This window comes from Gekko japonicus, unplaced genomic scaffold (assembly GCF_001447785.1).
Source record: "Gekko japonicus isolate JY-2015 unplaced genomic scaffold, Gekko_japonicus_V1.1 scaffold28, whole genome shotgun sequence".
NCBI lineage: Eukaryota > Metazoa > Chordata > Lepidosauria > Squamata > Gekkonidae > Gekko > Gekko japonicus.
Genome location: NW_015177010.1, coordinates 2,130,485 through 2,143,778, shown reverse-complemented (window position 1 = coordinate 2,143,778; position 13,294 = coordinate 2,130,485). Strand labels below are relative to the sequence as shown.

Below are 13,294 nucleotides of genomic sequence, written 5' to 3'. Positions count from 1 at the left end.
GAGTCCCCCCCGGGGCCCGATCCGGCGCCACCGGGGAACGGACCTCTAGGGCGGGGGTTTCCCCGCCCCCCAGGAGGACTTGGGATCCCTATTTAACATAGACTGAATGCTTGCAGAAAGAACACAACAGTCATTCTGAAATGTAACTGGGATGATGCCGAGTGAGCTTTTAGGAGGAGAACGTTCTGCAGTCTCCAAAATACCACTGAGCAAGCCTGGTGCTGCGGAACTAGCCACTGATTATCCAGTAGGTTCTGCTTTAAGCCACCCTGAGCCTTTCTTCAAAGGAAGGGCAGCCAAAAAAGCCAAATAAACAAACAAACAAACAAACACGGAACTGGGCTTCTCCAGATGGTTTTGTGTTGAAGAGGCATTTGGGGATCCTGGACCCAAACTATGTAAAACTTCAGAGGTCAACACTACTACTACACTGGGCCCAGAAGTAAGCAGAGAGCCAACATGGATGCCTCACAACAGATGTCATCTGCCCACTGGCGTTCTCTCCTCATAAGTCACATTTTGATAACTTTTCAAAGGCAGCCCTACACAGAGTCGGTTACAACAGTCGTGGAAGTCACCAAGGCATACGCAACTATGATCCCATCTCAGTTAAGCTGAAAGGCCCCCAACCTGGTTCAGTATGTCAAGAATCCCATGGGTGAAATGGCAGCTTTATGGGCCATCTCAAGAAAAACAATACAGGAAGGGAGCTGCATAAAATTTTCTCTCCCTTGCAAATCCCCTTTCAAACTAGAGCCCACACAGTCTGCCTTTTACAAAAAAGACTTTGGGAACTTACTCATGAACTTTCTGCATACCTGCGGGACCGTCTATTAGTCCCTGGCCCGAAAGGCATCCACCTTGCCTCAACCAGGGCCAGGGCTTTTTCAGCCCTGGTCCCGGCCTGGTAGAACATGTGCATGATGGAGATCAGGGCCCTGCGGGAACTGTTGCCTGTAAAATGGAGCTGTTCCACCAGGCCTTTGGTTAAGGCGGTGGATGTCAGATAATGATAGTCTCCCCTGCTTCAAGCACTCCCATCAGCCTCCCCCTGCTCCATCATGGATGCCAGGAGTGACTGTCAGGCTGAAATAGAGCAATCCTCCACCCCACCCCACCCAGCATGAGCTCAGCGTACAGCAGACTCAAATGAATCGCTGAGCTGCCGCTAGGTATTTTAAATTGGTATTCAGTGTTTCTCTTCCATGAATTGATGTTTCAATTTTAATTGTACTGGTGTTGATTGTAGGCCTCCCTGAGCCTTCTTGTGGGGTAGGGTGGGACAGAAAACTCAATAAATAAATGTAGGCTGGTCTTCAGCAGAACTGGCAGCATACTAGCCAATGTATTTTGAAGATGCTGATCAGGTGACTTCATCTCCCACTCCCAGGCAAATCCTTCCCACACTCTAGCTACTATATGCAGAAGCAAGAATTCTTCTGAATGCCAGATTCAGGGGGAAACACAAGCAGAGGCTACTGCCTCCGTGCCCTACCTGAGGGCTTCTGGGGGGCATCTGGCTGGCTGCTGTTGGAACCAAGAGGCTGGACTAGACAGATCTTGTCTGATCCACTGAGACAGTTCTTGCACCTTTAGCACTGGACAAACAACCACTTTGTTCAATAAACAGCTAGGTTCAAGCCGAGTAGCCCCTCAGAGATCAACAAGAGACCCGAAAAATCTTGTTGGTCTCTTAAAGTGCTACTGGACTCAAATCGAGCTGTTCTACTGCAGACCAACACAGTTGCTCTCTGAAATGTTGTTTAAATAAGCTGGGTCAGCATTTTGGATGAGGAAGCTTTCTCCCAGATCGAGCTGACAAGTGACCAGTTTTTGCAATTTGGTTTGCCTGCTAAGCCATGTGGGGGAGCTGCTGCAATAGGGCTCCAGCTCTCTTGCTTACAAACAATTTTTATGGATCTCATGGGTTAGTGTAAGGATGAGCAGGAGGGTCTTGTCCTACATTGTCTAATGCAACTCTACGGTTTACAAACAGCTCTAACAGTCCTTACCTTCTTCATCTTCTTTTTGGCCATCTTCAGACTCTCCAAATGGGTTTGTGCGTCTGCAACACAGAAGAGGAGCGCCCTTTGGATATGAGCACCTTCTTATATGAGAAAAGGCTCAATAAGAGAAAAGGAGTGCATTGCCAAGGGGAAGGGTTTTCCACCAACTGTACCTGCCACCCCTGTTCTGATCCAGGAACTCCATGGCAGGCAGCACAATGTCAAACTGGATTGGTGTTCCAGGTGCAATTAGCTCAGCTGAGTCTGGAACGCTGGCAGGTTCATTAGGGACCATCCTGTCATTTGGTATCTCCATATTCTTCACATCCTGGCTAAAGCAAGAGACAACAGACTGCTTCCATACGACAAAAGCAATTACATCAAATTCTTGGAAGAGTGGCTGCTATCAACTGAGAACAGGGCAGGAACAGGCCGATCAGTGTTCAGTGCTGGGATGGGCTTTTAAAAATATAACAACATTTAAATAGCTAAATTGGAGCTGCGGTGGCTCAAGTGGTTAAGACGCTGAACTGCAGGCTGTGGAAGGTCGGTAGTTCAGCAGTTCGAGACCCGGGTGCCGCATGATGGAGTAAGCTCCCATCTCTAGTTCCAGCTCCTGACAACCTAGCAGTTTGAAAGCGAGAAATTGCAAGTAGATAAATAAGTACCACTTCGGTGGGAAGGTAACAGCGTTCCGTGCGCCTTGGCGTTTAGTCATGCCGGCCACATGACCACGGAAACGTCTTCGGACAGCGCTGGCTCTTCGGCTTTGAAACGGAGATGAGCACCGCAACCCTAGAGAGATTCGACTGGCTTTCGAGCAAGGGAACCTTTACCTTTAAATAGCTAAAGGGGGTCAAGCCTTAACTAATCCATATTTTCATGCTGCATATGTTCCCAGTATTCTTGACCTGGATAGCCCAGGCTAGCCCGATCTCATCAGATCTCAGAAGCGAAGCAGGGTCAGCCCTGGGCAGTATTTGGAAGCAGACCGCCAAGGAACACCAGGGTTGTGATGTGGGGGCCGGCAATGGTAAAGCACCTCTGAATGTCTCTTGCCTTGAAACCCCCACAGGGTCCCCATAAGTCAGCTGTGACTTGATGGCAAAAAATATATATATTCTAGTAGGTTAAATATATAAGAATGGGATGAGGAAATACAGAAGGAACTGCCCTTTATTAGCTGGAATCCCAACTGCCTTGTAACTAGTGCATGTTGAAAATCATGTCCCAATACACTATATTTCATTTTTAATGTCCAAAAACTCCCCAGCATACAATCCCCCACTTGTAGTCTGAAAGGGATGCATTCTTGCATCAAATGGTATTTCCAAATGTTGAATTTTACTTTAAGATCGATACACAATAACAGTATCCCAACAAATCAAAGTATTAGTTTACAGGTAGGTTAGACAGGAAAAGACAAACATTACCACTTCTACATCTGTAGAATCCTGAAACACACAATGCTGCCTTGAAGCCTGGATCACATGATACTGTGCTATCATTGTGCAATACAAGTCCTTTCCAGACGTTACAACTACATGTACTAGGAAGCCACCAACAGAAGCATATGCTACCCTTGATGCTCCCAGTACACAGAGTCACCATTTTGTGTGAATAGGGCACTGCATGGAGTTTTCGTACCATAGTTCACATGCAGCACAGTGACCGTGTATATCATCAGTAGGGATGGGCATGAACCAGGAAAATATGGTTTGGTTCATGGTGTGCCCAGTTCACAAACCACGAACCTTCACAAACTTTTAGGGGTCAAACAAACCAGTTTGGTTTGTGAGGGAGTACAATATCCCCCCCCCGCATGCTAGAGACACCAAACTCACAGGAATCTCCAGCTGACTCTCCTCTACCTGCCCTCCTAGTTTGGCGAGGACTGGATTTAAATGGTACACATTATGGGCCCCCCAAAAAGGTGCCCCTGGGAAAGTGCTTTCTGAGGAAATGAACAGCCAAAATTTGTCACAAACTTTAGTTCGTGAGCCGGTTTGTGCCCATGCCTAATCATCACTCCCATTGGCAAACTCCTGGTATGCAGGGGAGGCAATGACTAAAAAGGACTAAAGTTGTGAAAGACTAAAACACAATACAATGACAGTGCAACACCCAGTGATGTGTGGGTGCAGCCTTATACTGAGTCAGTCGTTCCAGCTGAGTAGATACAACAGCTATTCAAAACAGAGTTACCTGGGACACAGACGTTCCTGCTTTTTCCCAAAGCTTGTGATCGGGGTCACGGCTTGCAGTGCTGTCTGATTTAATTTGATGGCCACTGCCTAAAGGAAAAGATGCAGCCTGAAGTCAGCAGGGGTCACTAAGTTACCAATGAAATACAGAGGACGATTTTAAGAAGAAAAAAAATATCTGCTCACTTCAGGATTGTCGGTGAGATAGATCTGTCGTGAGATGTTGTTGATTGCACATATCCACTGTTAACAGCAAAAAAAAAAAAAAAGTGAAGATCCTGAGCTACTGATTCAGTGCAAGAACAAAAACCATTACAAAGTGATTATTTTTTTTACCTCCTCATATTCTTTTTTGCTCTCTGCCTGAAGGGTTATGCCACTAAAAGGAAATACATCGAAAGTTACTGTCTTTCCTTGGACCACAGTTATGATGTGCACTTTCAGTTCTTTCGCAAAGTGAGAAGAAGAAGAAGAGATTGGATTTATCCCCCGCCCTTCGCTACCCAAGGGAGTCTCAGAGCAGCTTACAACCTCCTTTCCCTTCCCCTCCCCATAACAGACACCCTGTGAGGTGGGTGGGGCTGAGAGAGCTCTGACAGAAACTCCTTTTTCAGGAACAGTTGTGCCAGAGCTTGTGACTGACCCAAGGTCACATCAGCAGGTGCAAGTGGAGGAGTGGGGAATCAAACCTGGTTCTCCCAGATTAGAGTCCGCGCACTTAACCACTACACCAAACTGGCAAAGTGAGCTTGCAAAGAGAGGCGTCTGGAGATCCAGCAAATCCCATGACATCCAAAGAGTTTCAAGTTTTAGTCCTTTGGGTAATGTGTCTAAGTTTTTTCTATTTGGGATGAACACTGGGTAGAAAATTATTACTATTGTCCTGGATTTAAGTACATAAGAAAAGCCTTTCTGAATCAAATCAAGTTCCTTCTAGCCTGCATCAGAGGTTCCTCACAATCACCCACTCGGTACAAGGAGGACATCAAGTCAACAGCCCTTCCCCGCTGACTTTTGATTACAAATTTACATTTGGCTTTTCACACCCATGCAGAACTGTAGTACAGCAAAGCACCCCCGCCAAAATTCTCTCTTCTACATAGCTTTAAAAAAGAAACAAAAACTCTAGTTTTGGAAAGCTGGCCATCATTACCATGTAGGAAACTTTATTATTCCAGGGTGCCTGGATGCAAAGTAAAAGGCATCCAGTACTTATAGAAGGTTTATAGAAGAGGATATCAAGTGCCATGCAGGAGCGAAAAGAAAACCTGCACTGATCAGAGTGGTGTAGAAATGCAGAAGAGTCTGACTTGTAATGCACTGGTGAAATTCGTCAGTATAACCCCACCAGCTCTGGGCTGGCACATCAGGTCTTAATTTTCTGGACAGCAAACTACAGAATGGCATGAAAAATCACGACACCCAAATGTCTCAAGAGTTGTTTATAAAATCAGGAGACATTTGCTTTACATAGCTAGGGACCTCCGTGAAGGCCAAAACAATGTTCAAATCAGCCCGGGTAACAGTTTGACAGCTGCAGGTCACGCCTTGCAATTCCTGTCCAAATGGGAGAACAACCAATACTGATCCCTAGAGGGAGCCCTGAATTCCGTACAGTTTTCCGGTGGGAGTGGTGATCTGAAAACAGTATCGCCGGTCTTCACAGTCGACTGCCATGACAGAGCAGTTGTCCAGATCTTGGATCAGTCCTCCCGCAACTGCTCCCCTGGGCTGACACATCAGGTTTCCACCTTGAGTGAAGAAGTACAATCTGTCCCATGTTGTAGTCACCAAGCCTGTTTTACTGTACAAGACACACAGTTTCGATATATCATCCACTGAGAAGAGCTCATGTTCAACAGGTACAAATGGGGACTCGGGGAAACCCCTTCCCCAGGTGCATGCCTTTAAGCAGCCCAAAAGAAGTCACCGCCAGGGGGATGGGTACATTGGGGCACATCCACTGACTAATCCCCCCACAAGTGACCATTTAAGCAGCAGTCAGTCACACCATGCCACCAAAGGATCTAGCATGAGTGGGGGGAGGAAAGGGACATGACTTTTGCAATTCTCCCTTTCCTCCCTCCCCAATGCACCTTTATCAGTGCAATCCTAAACAGTGTTACACCCTCCCAAAGCCCTTTCTTTCGGTGCCTTTTATGTGGAAAGGGTTTACAAAATTTTATATAGACATCAATTAAAAAATAACCTCTGTATCATTTCTAAATGAAAAGTTAATCAGCCCAATGGAGTTTCAACAAGAGCATTATCTGTTAAAAAAATCCTTCCTGGTTTTCTCCTGGTTTTGGTTTAAGGAAAAAAAAAAACCTTTTAGGTACCAAATATAATATTGTGGAAAAGGAATGCCCCCCCCCCAAAAAAACCACACAAATATTGCTCCAGAAAAACAACTGAAGAGGTGAAACAGCCACAGTCCACCTAGCCCTGCATTCTGTCTTCCACCAACGGCCTGCCATATTACAAGTAAGCCAGTATGACTGTTCATCATCATCATCATCATCATCATCAGATATATTTTATAGCTTCTAAATAGGATTCAAAGACTTGGCACTGAGATAGGGAGTCCGAGCCTTAAAAATTATGTGAAACATGTTCAGTACAATGGAGTGGGTTTTGTTCATTTCTCACTAGGGCAGGGGTGGCCAAACTGTGGCTCGGGAGCCGGATGTGGCTCTTTCACACATATTGTGTGGCTCCTGGCAGGGTGGCTGGGGAAGTGAAATATCATTAGCAAACAAATATCATTGGACAAATAAATATCATTACCAATATCTGCTTGTATTGCTTTTGTTATTATTTTTGGCAGTCTCGTTTAATGTTAATAAAAAGCAGATTTGCATATTTCCCAGTAAAAAGATGTAATATTTGTTCATGTCTTGCGGCTCTCAAACATCTGACGTTTATTCTATGTGGCTCTTACGTTAAGCAAGCTTGGCCACCCCTGCACTAGGGCAAAACGAGGTAGCAATACCTTATCATATTTTCACCTGCCCTTCCTGCAAGGGACTCAGGGCAGCTCACAATGTCTGTCGCTCTTCTGTTTTATTCCTGCAACACCCTTTTGAGGTAGGTTAGGCTGAGAGAAAGTCGCTGGTGGTCACCCACTGTTTTCACCGCTGAGTGGAGAGATGAGCTCTGTTTTCCCTGGGCCTAGTCCAGTAATCTAACCACTGCACCACACTGGCTCTCAATGCATAACCAAGAGCTGAAGCTGCGATCTAAATAACTGGGCACACCAGGACTTTCCAACTCCCCTTTCCTGTACCAGACCTTCATGGCCCCCAAAACCCACTCCCTGAGAGTTGGGGCAGCATACAATGCAGCACAGGGAAATGGGAGAAGCGGGGAAGAGAATCAGCAAAACAAAAGGGGGGGGGAGGGCCAGTACACATGCATGGAAATGCCTTCTGCTCACACACAGAACTGCTGCTATTCTGGCCATGGTCTTGTGAACAGTCATGTGTTCTTCATTACTCTGCAGTAGAGGAAAAGTTATACAAGCTTTGAAAATCCAAAGCCGAAGAATCATTCGTTGTACCATTTTACCAATCCAGCATTAGACAGGCTCTTTCCAAGTGTAAGGCCCCTCCCCCCTCCTACTTTCTCCCACAATGTCCTCCTTACTTCCTAAGGTTAAGGTAGCCTGCCTTCTGAATCAGGTTTCTGTTAATGACGGGAGAGGCCACATCAAAATCAGGTGTGTAAACCGATTCGTTCCCAGAAAGGAGGTCTTGTTGAGAAACCCGCATGGCTTCGGCCTCAGTATCCAATTCTTCCTGAACGCTGTGGAAAAATAAAGTCCAACCACTCCTCTGTCACAAGCATCCGACAGGTATCAGACATAAGTCATTCAGGTTTTAAGGGACTGTAGACACTGTATTTTTCTAAGTACTTGATGAAATCACCAAGAAGAAGAAGAAGAGCTGGATTTATACCCCACCCTTCACTTGGAGTCTCAGAGCGGCCTACAATCTCCTTCCCTTCCTCTCCCCACAACAGACACCCTGTAAGGTAGGTGGGGCTGAGACAGCTCTGAGAGAATCGCTCTTGAGAGAACAGCTCTGAGAGAACTGTGACTGACCTAAGGTCACCCAGCTGGCTGTATGCGTGGGGAATCAAACCTGGTTCTCCAGATTAGAGTCTGCCGCTCTAGATTAGAGTCCACTACACCAAACTGGCTCTCACCAAGGCAAGACAGCAGCATGCGAGTGTACTCCTGTGCATGGTTATTCCAAATCCAGGAAGCAGCTCAGTTTTTTAGTACAGGGCACAAAGTCTACATGTACTTTCCAAGCTATTAATGTCAATTTTTAAGCTATGCAGAGATGCAATGCACATTTGGGTGAACAACTGCACTTCAAAGGAAAACAGCTGCTTTCAGAAGGTTGGATCCTGCAAATCCCTTCCACCAAGCTAGCTCCATGACTCCTGTCTGCTACATATTCCTCCCGTCATTGGATCCAACGCACTCCTTCTCTGTGGCATCATATAGCAATAGTTTTCCATAATGATAAACATTAGTCTCCCATCACGCATTTGTCCAGCATCAGTATCTCTGGTTAATTCAGGGATGTGGAAAGACTCATCTTACTGTCCTATTCCATCCATCGAATGAAACAAGGAGGAATTCTAGGTGCCAAATGAAGCACCATCGACAGGGAGCCCCGGGGACCAGACCCTGCCACTCACCACAGAAGCTTGGACTCAGGAAAACACTGGTCAAGCATATGGGGTGTGGTGGAACATGCTGCCAAGTCACAGTTGACTTATGGCAACCCTGTACGGTTTTCAAGGCAAGAGATGAATAGAGGCGGTTTGCCATTGCCTGCTTCTGCATAGCAACCCTGGGCTTCCTTGCTAGTCTCCCATCCAAATACTAACCAGGCCTGACCCTGCTTAACTTCCAAGATCTGACAAGATCAGGGTAGCCTGGGCCATCCCAGGTCAGGGCGAGCATATTTACTATGTAGCCATAAGCCACCTGACCTACCAAACATTTTGCAAACACTGCTGTACCCCTCTTCCAAGGAAGGTGGAATCAGCAGTAGTCCTTATCAGATTGGATCTAATACTTCACGGTACGCTGAAAGATCTGGAGCACACGTCTAGTCTGTCCTGCAAAACAAGCCTGCTCAACCCGTCACTGGATACTGCATTCAAGCAGGGGCCTATATGCATAGATCCCAATATGTGTAAGTCCCTTCGCGGGGTAAGAATCAAGTGGACTGAGCCCATGCAGGTTGGGCTCCACTAGGGGAATCTCCCAAAATTCCAGCTCATCTCCAGACTACAGAGGTCAGCTCCCCTGGAGAAAATGGATGCTGTGGAGGGTGGAATCTATGGCATTGTGTACCCCTACTGAGGTCCCTGTCTCCCCAGGCTCGACCTCCAAATCTCTATGAGTTCCCCAACCAGGAGCTGGCAAACCTGCCCCCCACTAGTGGGCATGGGGAACCCGGCAACCCTAGGCTTCATGCACATAGCAGATGGAGACACCCAATGCATAGGCCCTGGTGGAGCATGGGGCAGAAACGAACCTACCCCACCACCACAAACAGGCTGTACATTGGGCAACGTCTGAATTACATCAACCATGGAAATCAGAACAGAAAGGGTTAAATGACTGCCTTCTTGTCCTCTCACTTATTCCTTCCTACTCCCAACTTGCTGCTGTGGCTGCTGCATCAACTGCACTAAAAGAGAACAAAGGACATCCACTAACCAGAGCCTTCCATTTTCCATAGCTGGGAAGACCGAGCAAGGTGGGTGGCAGAGCCATTGTGGGACACTTACATTCATGCATATTCACATAACAAGGAACCACACAGAAACAGAACAACCAATGTGCGCATGTGCACGCGCACACACAGAGACAAAATCGACTGTTACCTGTGAACCATGTTTGAAACAGACGATAAAAAGCTGTCCATTTTTTTGGAAAACATCTCTGCTCCCTTTTTAAAAAATTTAATCTGAAAAATAAAAAAGATGGGATTCCCAAAATTAACTCTGAACTTTGCAAATTAAACAGTTTATAGTAATTGGGCAGGGTGGGGACAGGGAAGTAATTAGGGTGGAAAGACCTAAATATTGAAGGTGATCTGGGGAGATATAGTGTCTCGCACTAAAGGCCACCAAGCTGCTGGGTATACATTTTAGAAAGGAAAACAATCAAGTTTTAAAACATTTTAAAAGCCTCACTCCAGGGTTAACTAGGTAAAGGACTAAGACAGGAGCAGAGAACAGTTTTTCCTTCTTAAGGCTCAGGAACTGCACACAGAGAAGGTAACGGTGGCAAGAAACAAGTAACAGAGTCCACTGCTGATACTCTTCAATCCTCTCTCTTATTCACTGTCAATTACAACCAGCTTGTTTCCCAGTAATTCAGTGTAAAAATTATAGCCATAAAATGTAAAACATTATTCATAGGCACACGTGACATCTGCTAACCAAAGTACTTTCAGTTCGGTTTTCATGACTCCATGTAGTAGACTTCCATGGAAATCACTAGTTGAATTTTAAACAGCTCCACCCCATTTCTTTGGTATTGCTCACTTCAGTTAGGAGCCCTGAATATTTTCATGCCTGTGTGTTCTGATCACAGTTACACCACTTCAATGTCTGTGTAGTCTTGAGACTGCAAAAACCCAGACATCTGTGCAATTTAGGATTTCATTCAAGAGAATGAAAGTGGTTTGATATAAGGTTAAAACACAGACAGAATGCAGTTGTGAAATATGAGACTAATTTATATTAGTTCACATTAAGCATAATTCATAAGATGATGTGTCCAAACCATGGCAGATACTGACATGGCCGTCATTTTCAAATCAGGGCTTGCAAATGAAAAAATTAATAATTCACCTAAATAAGCAGAGATTTTAGTTTAGGCACAAAATGGAAACTATCAGGAGATGCAGAAGCCGGAACTTGGATGTTGATCACTTCTGGGAAGGCTAGAAAGATAGCGGATATGCAGGTCCACAACTGAACTGGTTGGTCCAGCCAACAGCTTTTTAAAATGAAGACTGCACTCTATGGGTAATTTAAACCTCGTGGCTTAAGTGCGTCTCAATGCAATGATGGAGTGTGCTGGATGGAATGAAACTGCTTCTTGTGATACTGTGCATATGGGACATACCTGTGAGCGTGTGTATCCCAGCATGGGCTCCATCATAGCTACTCTTTTGCGGTACTGTAAAGCATTCAAGGCACAATAATATTGCAGAGATGAGAGATGCTGTTTCCTCCGGGCATTGGCCACTTCTTTGGCGACTTCTGCCTTCAGCTAAACAAGACAAATGTTTGTGACAAACAGCCACGTGTCAGCAGACAGTTCTTTTCAAAACAGAGTCTATCCACAGGCACTGTATGACTACTAAATGCCACTGAAATGCCAAGGAAGCTGAATGTACACCCAGGAAAACCATCTGCCCACAAAAACACTGTGTTTATCTGGCTTTCCTCTCACTTCCCCATCCCCGAAGCAACACAAGCACCACTTGCAATTCTGCAGTAATATGTGCTAACTATGAGATTCCGTGCCAGGAAAATAAGGAAAAAAGCTTTGAGATTGAAGCATGGAAAAAGATACAGGGAGAAAGTAAATTTTAAGGATGTATCGGGAGGGTCATGTCATGTTGTGATTACTTCAGGAATGTTACTATTCAGCTAATGTCTTTGGGTAAGGGAAACCGTGCCACAATATTAATAATGAGAGGCTTGAGAAAAGAAGTCAAGCAAGTTAACCCGGATCCAGGCTGCTCAAGCGGAGGCTTGGATCCAATGGAGCGTGTCCATGGGCAGAAGGATCTCTGCCTGAGGAGCACAACTTCCTTGCTTTTCCATTCCAGCTGTAGCTCAAAACTGCCTCCTAAAAGGTCCCCCGTTTCCCAGAAGCAGCATTTTTGAGGGCGTCCAGCGCTGTACTGGAAGGCAGAAATTCTTCAATCCATGAAGATGATCCACTGGGCCCAAGCCACACCCTCTCCACTACTGTCATGTCCTCAACCTAAACATGGTCTGCCATCTAGATCAGTAAATAAACTCTGCAGGACAACAGTCCTGAGAATATCTGATTGGGGGGACGGGACATAGTTTTGTATAAAAATCAGGCACTTTTACACTCATTATTTGAAGGTTCTTATCTGATAGAGCCATCTTTATGTGGCAGTCAACAGAAATAAGGATATTATCCCTGGTTGTAGTCCCTTCCTATATTTTTCGTTGTAGTTCAATAGTCTTATGAAAAATAATAAAATTTCCCCCTTGGGGGTTTAAAAAAAAAAAGGATATTAGTTTAACAGCATAATTTTCTCTCTGTCATGCCATTTGCGTTGTTTTATATTCTGTAAAATGCCTTGAGTCTCAGTGAGAAGGCAGGCTATAAAGTAAACAATTAAATATATTTACCCTTTCATTTTCTCTCTTTTTGGGTAATCTGCTGTACTTTGCCATGGAGACATCATGTTCTGCAAAGCAAGGGCACATTTGAGCATCACAACTCAAGCAGGTACGCACTGCACAACGCGTCTGCTGCAATACAATCAGCAAATTTCATTCGAACAAAAGGCAAACTGTGGAACGTACCATTGCTTGCAAGGCCAAAGAGATCCTTCAGAGTGCTTACTTCTAGAAAAAGAACAAAAAGAAGAGACAGTCCCTGTGTTACAGTAAAGCAGCAGTGGGAAAGGTACTCACAAAACCAGAGACATGTGCTGGTTAAGCTTCTCATTAACAGGCGCAACACCCTTATTTTCAAATTCCAATATGAATGTTTTATTTTGTGTGTAAGAGATTTCTTTGTAGAACTTTTCACCAAATCTGCTTCTTAACCAGACCAACAAAGAACTATTTCATGCCACTTTGAGTTTATTTTTTTAAGCAATGTGATTAACAGAATCACAGAATTAAGCAGACAGAGAAATGGGTCCTTTTTGTACACTTACTGGACTGGTGATCCCTTTTGCCCAGTGAAAGAGCAGTCAAAATACCTCCTTTCTCCACCCTATAGATAACCTAAAGCAGGAGGCTATGATCACGTGATTCTCCTGCTTTGAGAGT

General features: G+C 45.2%; 1 protein-coding gene across 2 annotated transcripts in view; it reads right to left on the bottom strand.

Moving 5' to 3' along the window:
• Positions 1 to 13,294, bottom strand: part of APPL2 (adaptor protein, phosphotyrosine interaction, PH domain and leucine zipper containing 2) — a 45,656-nt gene that overhangs the window by 6,948 nt on the left and 25,414 nt on the right. Inside the window, exons 6-16 of one of the 2 annotated variants that reach the window (XM_015427561.1) lie at positions 12,821 to 12,862; positions 12,644 to 12,702; positions 11,373 to 11,519; positions 10,121 to 10,203; positions 7,856 to 8,014; positions 5,826 to 6,014; positions 4,547 to 4,589; positions 4,397 to 4,453; positions 4,212 to 4,300; positions 2,180 to 2,338; positions 2,013 to 2,065 (exon numbers count right to left, since the gene is read on the bottom strand). In XM_015427561.1, the coding sequence (XP_015283047.1) occupies positions 2,013 to 2,065; positions 2,180 to 2,338; positions 4,212 to 4,300; positions 4,397 to 4,453; positions 4,547 to 4,589; positions 5,826 to 6,014; positions 7,856 to 8,014; positions 10,121 to 10,203; positions 11,373 to 11,519; positions 12,644 to 12,702; positions 12,821 to 12,862 (1,080 nt within the window). The remainder of the gene's footprint in view (positions 1 to 2,012; positions 2,066 to 2,179; positions 2,339 to 4,211; positions 4,301 to 4,396; positions 4,454 to 4,546; positions 4,590 to 5,825; positions 6,015 to 7,855; positions 8,015 to 10,120; positions 10,204 to 11,372; positions 11,520 to 12,643; positions 12,703 to 12,820; positions 12,863 to 13,294) is intronic. The other variant, XM_015427563.1, reaches the window with a different exon arrangement.